Raw genomic sequence first — 17,341 nt, 5'->3', positions numbered from 1 at the left:
TCTTATCTTTAATGTGTATTTTGTGCATGGTCAAGGTAATCACAGCCTGTGCTGACTCCACATTGACTGTGTGGGATGTGAAGACAGGAATTAAGAGGATGGAGGTAAGAAACGCTCATGGTAAGGAGGAGGTTTCCTGTATGGCACTAGACGTACACCAGCGCAGACTGATCTCTGCAGCCACCAATGGCACTATCAAGGTAAGTGTGAGATGTACCACAAGATCCATTTCAAGGGTTAGTTCACCTAAACATGAAAATTCTGTCAGTAATTACTCACCCTCATGTCTTCCAAACCCGTAAGACTTTCGTTCATCTTCAGAACACAAATGAAGATCTTTTGAATGAAATCTGAGCAATTTCTGTCCATCCATTGACAGCTACGCAACTACCACTTTGAGGCTTTAAAAAGTTCATAAAGAGATTGTAAAACTAATCCATATGAATTGAGCAGTGACAATATCACTTTATATGATGAACAGATAAAATGTAGGCTTTTATTCACATATAAACATTGCAGAAGCTCAAACGTGCTGCGTAACACGAGAATGAACCTCATTGGTTCTCGCTGAAGCTCAAACGTGATGCGTAACACGAGAATGAACTTCATTGGTTCTCGCTGAAGCTCAAACGTGATGCGTAACACGAGAATGAACCTCATTGGTTCTCGCTGAAGCTCAAACGTGATGCGTAACACAAGAATGAACCTCATTGGTTCTCGCTGAAGCTCAAACGTGATGCGTAACACGAGAATGAACCTCATTGGTTCTCGCTGAAGCTCAAACGTGCTGCGTAACACGAGAATGAACCTCATTGGTTCTCGCTGAAGCTCAAACGTGATGCGTAACACGAGAATGAACCTCATTGGTTCTCGCTGAAGCTCAAACGTGATGCGTAACACGAGAATGAACTTCATTGGTTCTCGCTGAAGCTCAAACGTGATGCGTAACACGAGAATGAACCTTATTGGTTCTCGCTGAAGCTCAAACGTGCTGCGTAACACGAGAATGAACCTCATTGGTTCTCGCTGAAGCTCAAACGTGATGCGTAACACGAGAATGAACCTCATTGGTTCTCGCTGAAGCTCAAACGTGATGCGTAACACGAGAATGAACCTCATTGGTTCTCGCTGAAGCTCAAACGTGATGCGTAACATGAGAATGAACCTCATTGGTTCTCGCTGAAGCTCAAACGTGCTGCGTAACACGAGAATTAACCTCATTGGTTCTTGCAAATCAAGCGAACATGCTTGAGCTTCAGTTTCCCACAACTGAAAATTAAATCTGTTCAGGGTATAAATCGATCGTTTCTCTTTAGAAAATTTTGACTAAACCACTCAATTTATATGGGTTAGTTTTACGATCTCTTTATGAATGTTTTGAAGCGTCAAAGTGGTAGTTGCGTAGCTGTCAATGTAGGGACAGAAATTTCATTAAAAAGATCTTCATTTGTGTTCCGAAGATGAACGAAAGTCTTGCGGGTTCGGAACAGCATGAGGGAGAGTAATTATTGACAGAATTTTCATTTTTGGGTGAACTTTAATGTTGTACCAAGTCTCCCCTCTATCTTAGACTGCTATTTTTTCAGGGACATTTCAATAGCAGCAGTGTTTGTTTGAATTAAACTTTGATGACTGAACTTTGATTTGATGATTTCTTTGTTGTCACTTGTTAGTAACAGGTACATTTCCATGCTATAGGTGTGGAACTTACTGAATGGCCTCAATCTTCACAAGCTAGAAACCGTCTCCAACACAGAGGTCACCGGGATCATTTGTCACCATGACGACCTGCTTTTAGCCACAGGCTGGAGTCGACAGATCGCTCAGTATAGCATTGCGTTTTCAGAGGTAAGGGCCAGTTTGTGTCTCAATCATACACTCTTTAATGGCTACTTAAAAGCAAAAAGGGCTTTCAGACAGAATAAACACATAATGTGCATTTTTATCTTCATTATCTTCAATTGGCTGTGTGCTTTTGTGAGACGTCTATGAAAACAAAGTGGGTTTTAATGGTGGTCCGACACTGCACCGAAGCTGACACAGCAGAACTGGAGATCTAAAAGTCATTTACTGAAGTGTATCTGTGAGTACAGGACATCTATGTAAAAGCAGAACTGTCCTGGAAGTCTGGTCAACAACACAGAGAGGATATCCTGGCGATGGATCACTGTCTAGATCTGGGACTTCTGGTTACTGGTAGTTATGATGGAGAGATCATTATATGGACGCTGGCTCTTCAGAAGCCCATCACACGACTGCAGAGATCCCAGCAAGGGAAGTTAGTACCAAATTAGACCACAGCAAGTGGTGAAAAATAGTATTCTCCTTGCTTATTTGAAATAAAAGATTTAATTTAATGTACCAAGCACACTTACTTAACGCTAAACTCCCTCCAAATCCAGCTAATTATAACACAGGTCATTTACAAATGAGCAAAAACAGCCTGTTTTGTTGTAAGGGTCAGGGAGAGGGTGGAAAATGGGCGGAAAACAAAATGTTTCTGGATGAGAAAGCATGACTAACAATATATGTGGAATTCAGAGGGTAAAATTATATGATAAAATGTAGATTACACCCTCTGTAATATCCCTGAAATGTGCACAGTCATTATTTATATGTGGTTAAATTAAAGTTGCATGTTTGATGTATCAGTAAAATTCCCTGAGCGTCATTTCATCAATAAATCATGCACAGTGGGGGAAACAAATATATATTTATACAGTATGTTCATAAAGACTGGTTTTCAACTGGTTTTAGCACCCAGATTTTACATTGATGTGGCAACCCAACACCATAGTTTACACCATATTACACAAGCAAAGAAAATTGCCCTTAAAATCGAATATTGTAATGTATTAATATTACCATGGAATGACCAACTATTTGCAAAATTATTCAAATGAAATTGTCTGAATAGAATTTCAAGGAGTCCATGCTCTCTTCAGCTAATAATTCACACAACAAGATTAATCATTTTGCTATCCCAACCAGGCATAATTATATGATTACTTGCATTTAACAGACCTGCAACACATTTTTGGATTTTGAACCACCAGTTGAGAATCACTGCACCTATTTTATGTCCTATTTATGGTGTGTTAGTTGACAGTGAAGTAATGTATAAATTGAATGTGCTTCTGTGTGTGTAGAGTCCATCCGCCCGTTCATAGACTGCTGTTCTTGCAAAAACGAGCTCAGCAAAGTCATTTGAGAAGCGGTGCTCTGCTGCTCAGCTCACAGGCCGGATCCATCTGCTGGTGGAGCATCTATGGGCCCAGACACAACCACGGTAAACATGAGAACTGAGACCAACGGATGACAAGTTAACACATCACAAACACCGCTATATAGACCTTTTTAAAGTGCACCCTACTTCAGAAACCATGAAATATACACTCTCTGTCAAAAGTTTGGAATAATTAAGATTTTTTGATGTTTTTGAAAAAAGTCTCAAATGCTCACCAAGGCTGCATTTATTTGATAAAAACAGTATTATGAAATATTATTACAATTTAAAGTAACTGTTTTCTATTCAGTGTCACATGGTCCTTCAGAAATCATTCTAATATGCTGATTTGCTGCTCAACAAACATTTCTTATTATTACCAATGTTGAAAGCAGTTGTGCTGCTTAATATTTTTAAAGAAAATGTTAAGAAAAAAATATGAAACAGTCCCAATAATAAGTAAGGAATAATTAACGATGGGCTGTTGAATTATTCGAAAAATAATGCACACCAGGAGCCCTATTTTAACGATCTGAAACGCAAGTATCAAACGCGAAACACAAGTAACTTTGTGGGCCACGGATCTCAGGCGATGTTGCTATTATAAATGACTCTTTCGCCCGACGCAAATCTAAAATGGGTTGGTCTGAAGTATCTTCATAATTCATTGGTGTGGTTTGGGCGTAATGTGAAATAAACCAATCAGAGCGTCATCTCACACTCCCTTTAAGAGCAGGCGTGCTTGTTCCATGGCGGCTTGCTATTATAACGGTGGATTTGCCAGACGCACCGCACGCCAGGAGCGGTTCACAGCCGAGGAGACCGACGTTCTCGTCAGGGCCGTAAAACACAGAGAAGTGACATTGGGGATGGAGAAAACCACCCAAATAAGCTTCGGTTAAACAGGCGTATAATAATTTGGGTAAATGTGTAAGCTAGATTTATGCCTATTTTTTCACATCTTCATGGAAATCAATGATTTCCCTCGTGTGGTAATATTTTTCCTTGTAATTATGTATGGTTTGCAAAAATGGCAACTGTGTAGATGAGAGAAGCAAAGTGTATGCGCGTTGTGCACACGCTACATTATGGCCAACCATGTGTCCTTAAAATAGCATCTGAACGCGCCACTGAAAACTCCTGGTCTGTGGCGGAATTGTTTTCTGAAACTGCAAAATAGCACCAGGGAAGGTTTGCGCCGGAACACGCCTCCTCTTTTCGCTGAAGCGCCCCGTGAGCGCAAGTTCATTCCCTAATTTACAGACGTGCGTCTGTGGAGGGAAAAGTCCGCTGTGCGTCGGGTGCAAAATAGGAATGATACATGCGTCGGTGTACAAAGTCAATTGCGCTGGGTGCAAGATAGGGCCCCAGATGTTACACCTCAATATTACAATACAATATTACACATATTACACCTTAATATTTCAAGACGTTTGTCAGGTTTTCGTCCTTAAAATGCTCTTGTGTGTGGGACTAATTTCTTACGCATCTAATCCCAAGCCTCCATTGCTAATTCCAAAACGTAATTTCAGAGCTAGTAATGTTTGTAGTAAAACTAGTAAAACTTGAACCACTGATAGCAGACTAATGCTCAGCACCATCGGTTACTAATAGCGAAACTATGTTTATCTGCACCTCGTGAGAAACGTCATGTAGCTTTTAAGTTGCTAAACTATTTTACTGATAAAATCGCCAGAACAGCACTGATAAAGTGTGTGTCCGTACTACTGTATGTGTGTGCATTTGAGTGGAAGAGAGAGCGTGAGAAAGAGATATGTGCTTTTCCATAATAACTAATAAATGCAAAACATAATAAAAACTTGTAAATAATTTGTTGTTTTTGTCCTATTGTTTACTATATTCGGTCAGTGTCGTTGTGGGTTTTGGTTCTGTAGGCTGTAAAAACCTTTGAAATAACTGAAATCATTTGGCAAAGTGATATGGAACTGTAATGCGGTCAAGACCTGACTGGAACTACTTTAGCCGTGCGTTTCACTGAAAATACCGTATTTTCCGCACTATAAGGCGCACCGGATTATAAGGCGCACCTTCAATGAATGGCCTATTTTAGAACTGTTTTCATATATAGGGCGCACCGGATTATAAGGCGCATAGAATAGAAGATACTGCAGTCAAACGTTTGACTGGGTTTGCGTTATGCAGTGGTCACCAACCTTTTCAAGCCTAAGATCACATCCAAAGTCCAAATGTAAACCAAGATCTACCACTTGCAAAAAAATATGAAAAAACATGTGGCTGAGCTGTAAAACCTTGACGCGTCCGCATGAGCGCGAAGGTAATAAAAAACTAATATCCGTCTGCTCGGGCAGATTCGGCTCCCAGTCGTGCATCTTCGGATGCGGAGGCGCGCGCGCGGCAAAATGACGTCATTGTGACAGCGCGCGCGCCTCCGCATCCGAAGATGCACGACTTTGAGCCGAATCTGCCCGAGCAGACGGATATTAGTACATCTCATCACACCGGCACCCAGTTTGCGCGTCTAAATCAGTTGTATGGTCTGGTGTTCAGTCTAAAACAAAACAGTTGCGTCAAGTATAAATGCCTCGTCTGTTTGGGGAGGTGCGCACGCAGTCAGCGGAGGCTCGCGCTCCGGTGCCAGGCGAAAGTATAAACAAAAGGTTTAAGTCAGCGGTTGTTTTACAGACATTAATATAAGGCGCCAGATCCATATATAAGGCGCTCCGGATTATAAGGCGCACTGTCGTTTTTTGAAAAAATTAAAGGCTTTTAAGTGCGCCTTATAGTGCGGAAAATACGGTAATTGCACACATTAGAATGTTCGTCAACCAATCAGATTCAAGCATTAAACAGCCCCGTAGTATAACTGATATTAGCTGAGCCAGCAAATCATCATATTAGAATGATTTCTGAAGGATCATGTGACACTGAAGACTGGAGTAATGATGCTGAAAATTTGGCTTCGACATCACACTCAACAGTATATTCAATAAACTTCCAAACTGTTGATCCACTGGGTTCTACACCTCGTTGGTTGTCTGAGGAATATTGTTGACAAGAGCTGGCTGAAATCACTTGTTTGAGTCTTCTGCTCAATTTCTGGTTGCACAGATTTTTATTATCTTACATCCGTTATCAGAAAAGCACAGACCGATAGATGAATTACTTGTTTTGTCCATCATGTCTGATGCAGGACAGTTCTATGTGCCTGATGAATTTGATGAGAGTGTGATGGGTTTAAGCACAGACCAGGAAAACAGTCTACTTGTCACTGGAGACACCACAGGATCCATCAAGGTCTGGGACATCTCACATTATGCCTTATCTGCTGGAGATATGGAGGTATGGAAACTTGCATTAGGATGAATTGCTGAAGGCAATCCAGTTTACCTGAATTCACCTTATTTAGCTCATTATTTCAGTCTATATACATATATTTACAGTATGTGTGTCTCTCTCAGTCTGCGAAAGAATTGCCTCCACTGTTACACTATTGGAGGGGCCATGAGAGGGCGATAGTGAGCAGTGAGGTCCTGGTGTACGAGTCTCGACTCTTCGTGCTGAGCGCGTCGGTGGACCATCGGGCCTGTCTCTGGACCTGTGAAGGAGGTTGTGTGGGCTGTTTTGGACAGAAACAGCAGTGGGATTTGAGCAACCCAGACACTTATCAATCCAACAGGTATAACTGCACATCAGTTATTAGCCTTAAACGATGGCCAACTCACTCAGCATGTGTAGTTTGGTGAGCAAGACCAGTTTCAAAAAGCCCAGTGCACCTTCTCTGACCAATCTCATGATTCTTTTGTGAAGGAGACACTTGGCCTCTTGAAAAGGCCAAGAAAGGCTGACCTTTGCCGTTGCTGCTATCTGGCTGTGCAAGTTCTAAAAGAAAGACTTCTAATGATTATTGAAAAATGCATTCTTAAAAGTTGCATTGATTTGCCAGGGTCACGTGACTTGATTTCACAATGCCAAAAACTGAAATCTATGCAACAATTACCATCAACACATCCAGGCCTAATTACAGGGGAGTGTGATTTTTCTGTATTTAAACAGGTTTTCCAAAAAGTGTGACCCACATGAATTATATATTAGCCCAGCTTGGTTCGCAGTAAAATCTGTAATCTCAGCAAGCGCTGTGAGTTTTGGTCACTTATAACGTGCTTTTAAAAATGCAATATGCACAACCATCTTCCCATATTTGTAATGAGAATCGTTTATTAATTTGTTGTCAACAAAGGAGAAGCTTTAAGGTCTCTCTGCAGTTTTCTGCCAAAATAAAAGCTCTGTAAGATAAATGAAATAATTACAAATTATTGCAAGTAAATTAAGACAGCAATAACTATTAGTATTATAATTTTACTGTTCTGTAAAATTAAAATATTAATGTATAAATTATTGCATAAATATTATTATTATTATTGTATAATATAAAATGAATATTATAAATAGTCATATTAAATATAGGGTTTTCCCTCTTTATTGCCCTTTTTTCTGTACTAAATCATTATCTTGTGTTTTTGTGTAAATAATAATAACTGTTCTGTATTTTACTTGTTTAGTTTACTTACTTATATAATTAAAATATTGAATAAGAGATATTTTTTTTAATAAATTTAAGTCGAAATTGGTTGTGGGAAGTTTTTCTTATTGGAAAACTTACAAAAGTTTTGCCATTAGCTCTGCATTGAACCACAACTAATTCTCCACAAAAGCAAGAAGATACTGTATGCTCATGTCCCGGACCAGATGTGAGTCTAGCAGCTTTGATCAATCTCAGTGTACGGAAGGGCAGGTTTGGTTCTGAATGAGAGGCTTTAACAAATAAACCTCTACAGTGAAAGTTGCCATTGGTCGGATATATCTGCCATTTATGCTCAAGCATGTGGCGGAATGATGTGTTGAAGTGTAGAAAAGTCCAGAGAGACCATTCATTTGATTATTATTTCTGGAGTTGTCCGAACATTACTAATGGTTGCGGACAGGCAGGGGAAAGAGGACGTCTGTGAAAGTGTCTAGTCATGGTGAAGAAACCCTCCACAGACTTCCTCCTCTGATTCTGTTTAGACTTGTTTTGGGCTGAATCCATCACATACACAGTAGAGTTTATGATTATACAGCTTTTCTCTTAAAGGGATTGTTAACCCAAAAATGAAGATTCTGTCAGTAATTACTCTCCCTCATGTTGTTCCAACCCCGTAAGACTTTCGTTCCTCTTTGGAACACAAATTAAGATATTTTTGATGAAATCTGAGAGCTGTCTCACTCCTCCATAGGCTTCTATGTTATTGAAACTTGCCGGCCCAGAAAAGTTAGTAAAGACACCGTTAAAATAGTCCAAGTGACTACAGTGGCTCAACCTTAAGTTTATCAAATCGACGAGAATACTTTTTGTATTCTCGTCAAAAATAACGAGAATAACGACTTTATTCAACTATTGATTTTCTTCTGTGTGAGCCTCTAAGTTCACGTAGTGTAACAGCGCAGCGCTTCTGGGTTGTACGTCAGAACGTAGGCTCACTATTGGCCGACGCTGGTCATGTGTGGGATGCTGGCAGATGAAATTACCTAGCAGCTTATGAAGGAGTGAGCCAGCTCTCATCAAAAATATCTTCATTTGTGTTCTGAAGATGAACGAAAGTCTTACGGGGTTGGAACAACATGAGGGAGAGTAATTACTGACAGAATTATCATTTTTGGGTGAACTAACCCTTTAAAGGGACAGTTTAGACAGAAAGATTAAATGTTGTCATTAACTGTTTACCATCACAGATCAAATTTTAAGATGTTATTCAAGTAGGGGTGTAACGGTTCACAAAATTCACGGTTCGGTTCAATACGATACACTGGAGTCACGGTTCGGTACGTTTTCGATACAGCAAAAAGAAAGAAATGCCAGAGAACTTTCCATGTTTTAAATTTTTTTTTAACTAAAACTAACATTATAAAGTATGGTCATTTTTTACTTTGAGCAATGATGGAGCTATACCTGACTCTTCTTAGGAGCATATAAAACAAAAACAGCTCCTTATAAAAAAAAAAGAAGTAATATTGTAGTAGTAATAAACAAAGGTTTATTTTATTTCAGATTAACATTTGAGGGCAGCAATTTTATTCATAATGTCGAAATAAAACCTACGTAACGTTACTTGAAAGCACAATGTTTTCCTGGTTTCCACGTCAGCGCTGTTTGATCAGTAAATAACGGAGAAATGTGAATACTTCTCACTAGATCTCGCAGCGATGTTATTACTTCTGTGGCGAATTCAAATGCTTTCTTAACTGGATCTCTTAGCGCTGTGTAGTAACAGTGTCGCTTGATCAACATCGGCTCGCGCTGCATTGGTCCAAACTGATAAACGGTCCGTGAAGCACAAAATAAGGAGTAGCGCAGTTTCGTTCCGCTTCCATTACGTTTGTCATTTGATGTTGGGCAATGTTGTGGTCGATTATGAGCGTACTTGCCGCGCGCCTACATTTGAAATAACGAAATGTTGTTCGGCAGGACAAATGGTCCAACGATCGGTTTGTAATGTGTACCGAACCGAAAGCCTTGTACCGAACGGTTCAATACGTGTATCGTTACACCCCTATTATTCAGTGAAAAAGTATCTTCCACCCATTCAAATGGACATTGCGGGTTTGCATTACCCTGGTAATCCAGAGTTCTTGCGAGAGTACAAGTTGAATTTGCTCAGCGAGTTACTCTGGTGTCGAGCAATGGAGCTCATTAAATATGCCCCTCGATCTGAGCTGTACCAATCACAGCGGGTTATCTGATATAGGCGGGCCAGAGGAGCTAAACAGATGATGACAGCGCTGTGACGTCGAAGTCATTAGTAAACATTGCAAGATGCCTATGGATGAACACCAGTTGTTTGAAACGGCTTTGGCCGCTACAATGAACGAGTTAGACTTGCCTTTTTCTCTAAAAGAGCAACAGAAGACGGCGCTCGAATCGTTCCTTTGCAAGAAGGACGTTTTTGCTGTTTTGCCGACCGGATACGGTAAGAGTGTTATCCAATTGCGTGCAGTGAGATTTTCAAATGCATGCTTGGTGCCGCCCCTCGAGCTGGCCGATTTTCATTAGTCGACACCAGACCATTAATCTTTTAGATTTAGGTCTGGATTTCCAGGCTAGGTTTGCATGGTAAAGAGCACGATTCTCAGCTAATAATGACTTATTTCACTAGGTTCCTCATGCAAATGGTATTAAAAGACTTTTGAAACCATTTTTCAGGGTCTCTGCAGATTTTTTAAAGTCCAATTAATTCTGCTTGTCCCTGTAGAACTAACCCATAAAATCTTAAAATAAATCATGTATCTCATATTCTTTTACTTAAAGGGATTTTTTTGGAAATAGGCTCATTTTACAACTCCCCCAGAGTTAGACAGTTGAGTCTTACCGTTTTCGGATCCATTCAGCCGAACTCCGGGTCTGGCGGTACCACTTTTAGCATAGCTTAGCATAGATCATTCCTGCGTAATAATCAAGAAACTTTGCTGCCGTACCATGAGTCCAGCAGGCGTAATGATATGACGCAGCACCTGAAAATAGTCCCCAGCTCGGTAACTTCCAACGTGACCGGGACTAAGTTTGTCTAACCTATTAGACCTATTTTCAGGCGCTGCGTCATATCATTACGCCTGCTGTACTCATGGTACGGCAGCAAAGTTTCTTGATTATTACGCAGGAATGAGAGTATAGTTCCTAGCCATATCAGCCTAGAAAATCGCAACTTTACATTTTCCGTCGGTCTTAGTACACGATGTAACTACAGAAGAGTCAAGTTTTAAATAGGAAAAATATCGAAACTCTTTGGTCCTTTTTTTGAGAGAGATGCTAACGGTCCTGTCCGATTCAATGATGTATGCTAAGCTATGCTAAAAGTGGTACTGCCAGACCCGGAGTACCACCGGACAAAACTCAACTGTTTAACTCTGGGGGAGCTGTAAAATGAGCCTATTTCCCAAAAAAGTGGAGTAAACTGGTTGGGGAACACATTCAACAAAGACTTTATACTGTTTATCAGCAAAACCAGTTTAAATACTTGAGGCATGTTTAATTCAAAATTGGTTGGTACATAGTCCTATGTATTGAAAATATACTAATATATCAATGCATACGAATAAGAATTGTTTTGAAATGTCTTTGCTTTACTACGTCCAGTTGAAAAAATATGCACTTTTTCAAGCATCTACAGCATATTACAATAGAAACACCACCATAAAGTAAACATTGTCATAATTCATCAACAGTTGATCATTTTACAACCTCACGCGAGCCTGTAGCGCATTTCTACTTTCAGATGTTCAGTGTTCACATTTAATTAAATCATTGACTTTTGCAGTTTATCAATCACATTACCGTAGTTGGCATAACGATTCTTGTTTTTTTCCGTCCCCAAATTTAAGACTTCTTAAAATGATAATAAAGACTTTTGATATACCGTTTAAGATATTTAAGACCTTTTAAGTCCTTTTAATTTGATCAAACTGAATTTAAGACTTTTTTTTTAAGGATCCTGTTTCTGGTTCCAGTCTTCATTCCCTTTAGAAACGGGTTTGGGATGATATGATGGAGAGTAAATTAATCAACTGGAACAAAATTGTAATTTTAAGGTGAACTATCCCTTTAAATATTTCTAGATGTGTGTTTGCGTCACTGAGACCCGTTGATTTATCCACTGAACCGCTTACTGCTGGTTAATGTTTAATACCATAATGTTACGAAATGATGCGACAACGTGTCATGACATGGATATGGCACATCCTCAGTGACCTCATCCATTTGGCAAACATCAGGAATTTGTGTGCTTTCGTCAATCATTGATTGATGTCTAACGGTGATCCATTAACATCCCCCACAGAGAACGTACCAGTCCAATCAAAAAAGAAAAGGAGGAGAGGACGGAGGACAGCCAATCACGTGCCAGCCCTGCGAGTTTTATCTGCTGTGGTGAAAGTTCAGGGGAGGATGATCATCGGAAAAAAGGTGAACTGCTGCAACACTTATTGACAAACACACACACACACAAAACGTTGGGTTCTTTTAGCGAACAATATGCCCCCTGATATTTACAATGTGCTATTAGTAAACATAACTAGTCTCAAACTACACTACCATTCAAGAGTTTGGGGTCAGTATCAGTAAAAACATTTTTTTTTAAGTAGTGAATACTTTTATTCAGCAAGAATGCATTAAATTGATCAAAAGTGACGGTAAAGCCATTTATAATATTAATACATATTTCTATATCAAATAAATGCTGTACTTCTGAACCTGTAAAAAAACGTTTCACGGTTTCCACGAAAATATGAAGCAGCACAACTGTTTTAGTCAATAATCAGAAATGTTTCTTAAGCAACAAATCATCATATTAGAATGATTTCTGAAGGATCATGTGACACTGAAGACTGGAGTAATGATGCTGAAAATTCAAAATTACATTTTACTATACATAGAAAACAGTTATTTTGTATTTAATAATAATATTAATAATATTGTATTTTTGATCAAATAAATTCAGCCTCAAAAACATTAAATCTTACCAACTCCAAACTTTTGAAAAGTAGTGTGCATACATTTGCGAAATATAATTCACCTCCCACCTTATAAAAAAAAACGAAATCCTTCAACATGGCACCAATACAGACAGGATCTGGCAGTTTGCTGAGCTCACTTCCCTCAGCTCCGGCTCCCAGTCCCTCGTCATGCCAAAACAAGCGATTAACTGAGCCTCCCGACTGAGCTGGGTGTGTTACTCGGTTCCTGCAGCTGTCTAGACACTCGTCTGCTGATGCTCAGACTTTCTCCAGTATCTCCTTGAGCGCTGATCTTTCAGAGCAGCTGCTCAGGGGATTCTGGGACAAAATGTAGAGAAGACATGAATTTAGAATTAGCCATTTATATAATCGTGATAAATGTCCCTGGACAAAAAAATTTATAAAAGTCCAGTTTTGTTCATCAAAATCACTTTGAAACCAATTTTCTGATGAAGTAACCAAGGCCACGTGGCCAAATAAAAATAATATTAACCAAATATTTCATAGTCCAATTAAATTTAATTTAGTCTCGCAGAGCCAGGCATTTTGCATTAAGTGTGATCCTCTCTAAAGCTTATTCTGTCAAAAAATGGCCCAATTAGACTGATAGAAACATAAATAGCTAATGAAATAGTTTATGACAGTGGTTCCAGGGGACGGAAGCTAGTCAGGGGCCTCCGATATTATATTATTAATATAATTCATTTAAATATTATTATTAATAAAGTAAAATACAATCTAACAAGACAATCTTTTTTCCTGCTCTATATTGTTTCTGTTTGTTTCACAGTTTCTATTAATAAAAAGAGGAAATATCTTTTAAATACCATGTAAACTGTATATGGGTTGAAGACAGTGTTCAAGTTCAGTCAACATTTTAATAAAGCAAAATTTCTGTGGATGTATATATAACAATGCTTAATTACAAATAACAAATTCACAATGGTTAAAAAAATATAATTTTAAATATAACGATATAAATTAAATATAACCATCCACTCTGCAAATGATTGTTCAGACTTTACAAAAGTGAAATGCATTAAATTGTCACATTGTCTTCACACATTTTATTCCAGACATTTAGCGATCTACCACAGTGTTTATCATGTGAACGCGAGTTTGTGATCTTCAGTGCTGACCGGTTTAGGCCTCTTTGTTGAGACTAAATGAGTCATGACTAATACAATTAAATCCTGCCTTACATTATTTCCCTCTGACTAGTCACTCAGTAAAAGACATATTGCTTTGTTAATGTGTTCAGTTTCATTCCATGTTGTCTTTTCTTTAATCCAGTCTCTTTTCTCTTTGAATCCAGCTAAGCATGATTTATAACCCCCTGTCATTGCAGAATTAGCTCTAAACCTACAAACCGGTTATACGGCTCTACAAACCCCAGACTCTGAGAGCACATCTGACCACCGCAGCTGGTTCCCACTGTCTAAATACAGTACGGTCAGTCAAGAAATTGAAATTTCATTTCAATTTAAGTTGTTAAAACCAAATAAAGGATTTCTCCTCACAGTGCTGTCTTACTTTCAATGTGTGTCTCAGTTTCTCGCTGGAGAGGAAGCATTGGAGGATCTGGAGATAAAGATGGCGGCGCGTCGACGCAGACGACAAAAAATTAACTACCACTTTGAGAACGAGTACATGCCGTTTCGGGCTATAGAGTTACAAGTTAGTCAGTCTTTTCTGAGATGTTTAGCATGTTAAAATCATTGCCATGACTGTTTTATAAATAATGGGGATGGGGCAGTTGGCTTGGCACACATGTGCTGGTTGTGATGTCACGAAAAAGGTGAATGCTGAACTCGAATATGAATATGAACATATGCTGGGACATCAACACCATGGGGAAAAACTGCCATATAGATATTAATATTACCTCATAATTTGCTGCGACTTTAAGACCTGACGCAAGACCTGTTACATGTTTTCTTTCTCAACTGTGTACGTTCACTAAACCTAACTGACTGTGTTTACGTGAATACTGGCCAAGACCAGCATTTTGACTTAATTTTTTTTGTGCATTTGACTTTAGGCGCAATAAGCAGCGAAAAAGAACTCACTTTTGTACTGAGAGGCGGTTTTATGTGCGCAAACTTTGGGTGTGAGCACAAAATCTGCGGGAATGAGTCAAATTATGTGCAGTACGTGCAATCCCACGCTGAAATTCAAGCCCTAAAACACCAACAATATTCACCCGAAGTGAGTGAGTGAGGGGAGACGGGTTTGTGTGTAACTCGCTGTCGGAGAGATGAGAGAGCGAGAAAGTGCAGCTGGTATCCTGTATCTGTACCGATTTCAGTATCGATATGTATCGAAAAATCTATATTTTTGGCAGCACATAGTTTATTATTTCAAATGCCTTTTTAAAAGACTACATTTGAAAAATGTATATGTTATATAAATTAAACCCGCCAAAGTGGCTAGTAGGAGTGACTGCGTTACACGCCACTGCTGAAATACACCCGCATTTGGCGGGTGTTAATGTCAAGCCCTGAATATATGAATATTATTTGCATGTTATGCACATATATTTTAACATTAACTTTTACTGTTTTGAAAATATAAATAGCTTATGAAATATAAAAAGACAGTGGTTCTCAACCTGTGGCCAGAACCCACTTGAGGGCCTCCAACATTATATTAATACAATTATAATTATTATATATTATTATTAATAATAGTAAATTAAAATAATCTAAAAAAAAAAAAAAAAACTTTTAAAAAAATGTTTTTCTGCTCCATAACTATTTTTTCTGTTTGTTTCCCAGTTTGTATTGATAAAAAAAAAGTAAGAATAAATGTATCAGAAATAGTAAAGAAAATGAATATGGGCAACAAAGTTTAAGAAGCCAAAATTTCTATGGATGTATATGAGCAGCGGAAACACATTTTTCTTTTTCTTTTTCTTTATTAAAAATAACAAATTCTAAATTGTTTATAAAATAAAATAATTCTAAATAAATAAATTAAAATTTAATAAATTCAAGATTAAAACAAATAAATAAAATGTAACAATTAAAAATGAAAAACAAATTAAATATAATATTAAAAGCGATATTAAAAATAACAAATTAGATCACCTGTCATTATAACAAACACACACACACACACACACACACACACACACACACACACACACACACACACACACACACACACACACACACACACACACACACACACAAACAAACACTGAGATGCTTCAAGCTATTTTATAAAGTGGTGGGGACAAAATCGGCCATGACAAAAAGTGGAGGAGCCATAAATGCCGCCTGTGACTGTCACAAACACACCTATAGATTCATGATGCTGACTGAAAGGTCTGCAAAACCAGCGGGCGAGAAAAACCAAGACAACACCCAGTTTTTCATCCCTTCTGTATGAGAACAGCACCAGGGTTTTGCACTGAGCGTTTGTTGTGTGTTTGTTGCCATGAACGCCTCAACACAGTGAAGTTTTGCTTGGCTAGCGAAGCCTTTGGTGAGGTGGAATGAGAAGGCTCGAATGTTTTTTTTCTCTGTAAAATTTTCAAGCGAGCGCCCGGCTGAAAGTGAAATGAAGAGTGAACCACGGAGGAGTTGCTGGTGAGAGAGTGCAGAAGCGCTGGCGTGTGCCAGGATTGGCTACTGACTGTAACGGCACGTTTAGGGGAGCTAGGCATTGTTATGGCAACCACAACACAAAAGTCAGACATATTTCAGTGTCTCCACCACAGTGAAAAAATTAAGTTTTAAGCACTTAAAGTCTTCATCCGATTTAAACGAGAAGCAGTTAACAGTGTTTTATTTGCACATTCACCATAAGCATGCAACAACTTCGACTGTAATTAACTCTTTTTAACTCATTCTAGGACTTGAACTTGAAGACCTGGAATTTGACAGACTTCCTCCAGAGGAACAGGAGTGAGCTCTCGGATATTCTCCTCTGAAGGTGCTAGGGATAATGAAACACTGGAGGACTAGACAGTGGGTATGACGGAGGTTACAGGTTGTGTGTTCTCCCACAGGTCAGAGGTCATTGACAGTGTCTGGCCCAGTAATGCACCTCCTCGGTCTTAACAGTGGCTTTTGTGCCATCTTTGTTCAGTCAAATCAATTTTTGAACGCACTATGTATTATTTATTGGATTTATTAAACAAAAAGAATTGTTGCAATGTTGCCATTTGAAGCTTTCATTTACTGTACATGAAACTGTAATTTTAGCAATAAAAATGTATTAAGGCAAGCATCGCTGTTACTGTTGCTCATACTTAGGGTTAGAGATTTGAACAAACCCTTACTCAATTTGGCACATACAGTAACTCATCCTGTTCGGTTTGTGCATATTTGTGCAAATTTCTCTCATACTACGGGGGTTGTTGAATGCTTGAATCTGATTGGTTGACTAACATTCTAAGGTGTGCAATTATTTTCAGGGAAACGCACGGCTAAAGTAGTTCCAGTCAGGTCTTCTTGACCGCATTAAATGTCCATATCTCTTCGCCAAAGTCCCTTTCAAAGGTATTTACAGCCTACAACAGCAAAAGAGCCAAAACCCATAACGACACTGACCAAGCAAATGAATATAATAAACAACAGGACA

The 17,341-nt window shown here is 38.8% G+C and overlaps 1 protein-coding gene across 1 annotated transcript in view; it reads left to right on the top strand.

The window, feature by feature from the left end:
* The window catches only part of LOC309485303 (cilia- and flagella-associated protein 337), a 33,721-nt gene extending 16,818 nt beyond the window's left edge, over positions 1-16,903 (top strand). The window contains exons 11-20 of the mRNA XM_082152093.1: positions 36-200; positions 1,699-1,848; positions 2,094-2,278; positions 3,150-3,289; positions 6,399-6,547; positions 6,667-6,884; positions 12,076-12,200; positions 14,100-14,203; positions 14,303-14,428; positions 16,611-16,903. Coding sequence (XP_082008219.1) covers positions 36-200; positions 1,699-1,848; positions 2,094-2,278; positions 3,150-3,289; positions 6,399-6,547; positions 6,667-6,884; positions 12,076-12,200; positions 14,100-14,203; positions 14,303-14,428; positions 16,611-16,688 — 1,440 coding nt within the window. The 3' untranslated portion in view covers positions 16,689-16,903. The remainder of the gene's footprint in view (positions 1-35; positions 201-1,698; positions 1,849-2,093; positions 2,279-3,149; positions 3,290-6,398; positions 6,548-6,666; positions 6,885-12,075; positions 12,201-14,099; positions 14,204-14,302; positions 14,429-16,610) is intronic.
* Positions 16,904-17,341: the final 438 nt, after the last annotated feature.

Source organism: Leuciscus leuciscus, assembly GCF_965113295.1.
Source record: "Leuciscus leuciscus genome assembly, chromosome: 21".
NCBI lineage: Eukaryota > Metazoa > Chordata > Actinopteri > Cypriniformes > Leuciscidae > Leuciscus > Leuciscus leuciscus.
Note: the sequence above shows the minus strand (reverse complement) of the source record. Positions and strands in the feature narration are given on the sequence as shown.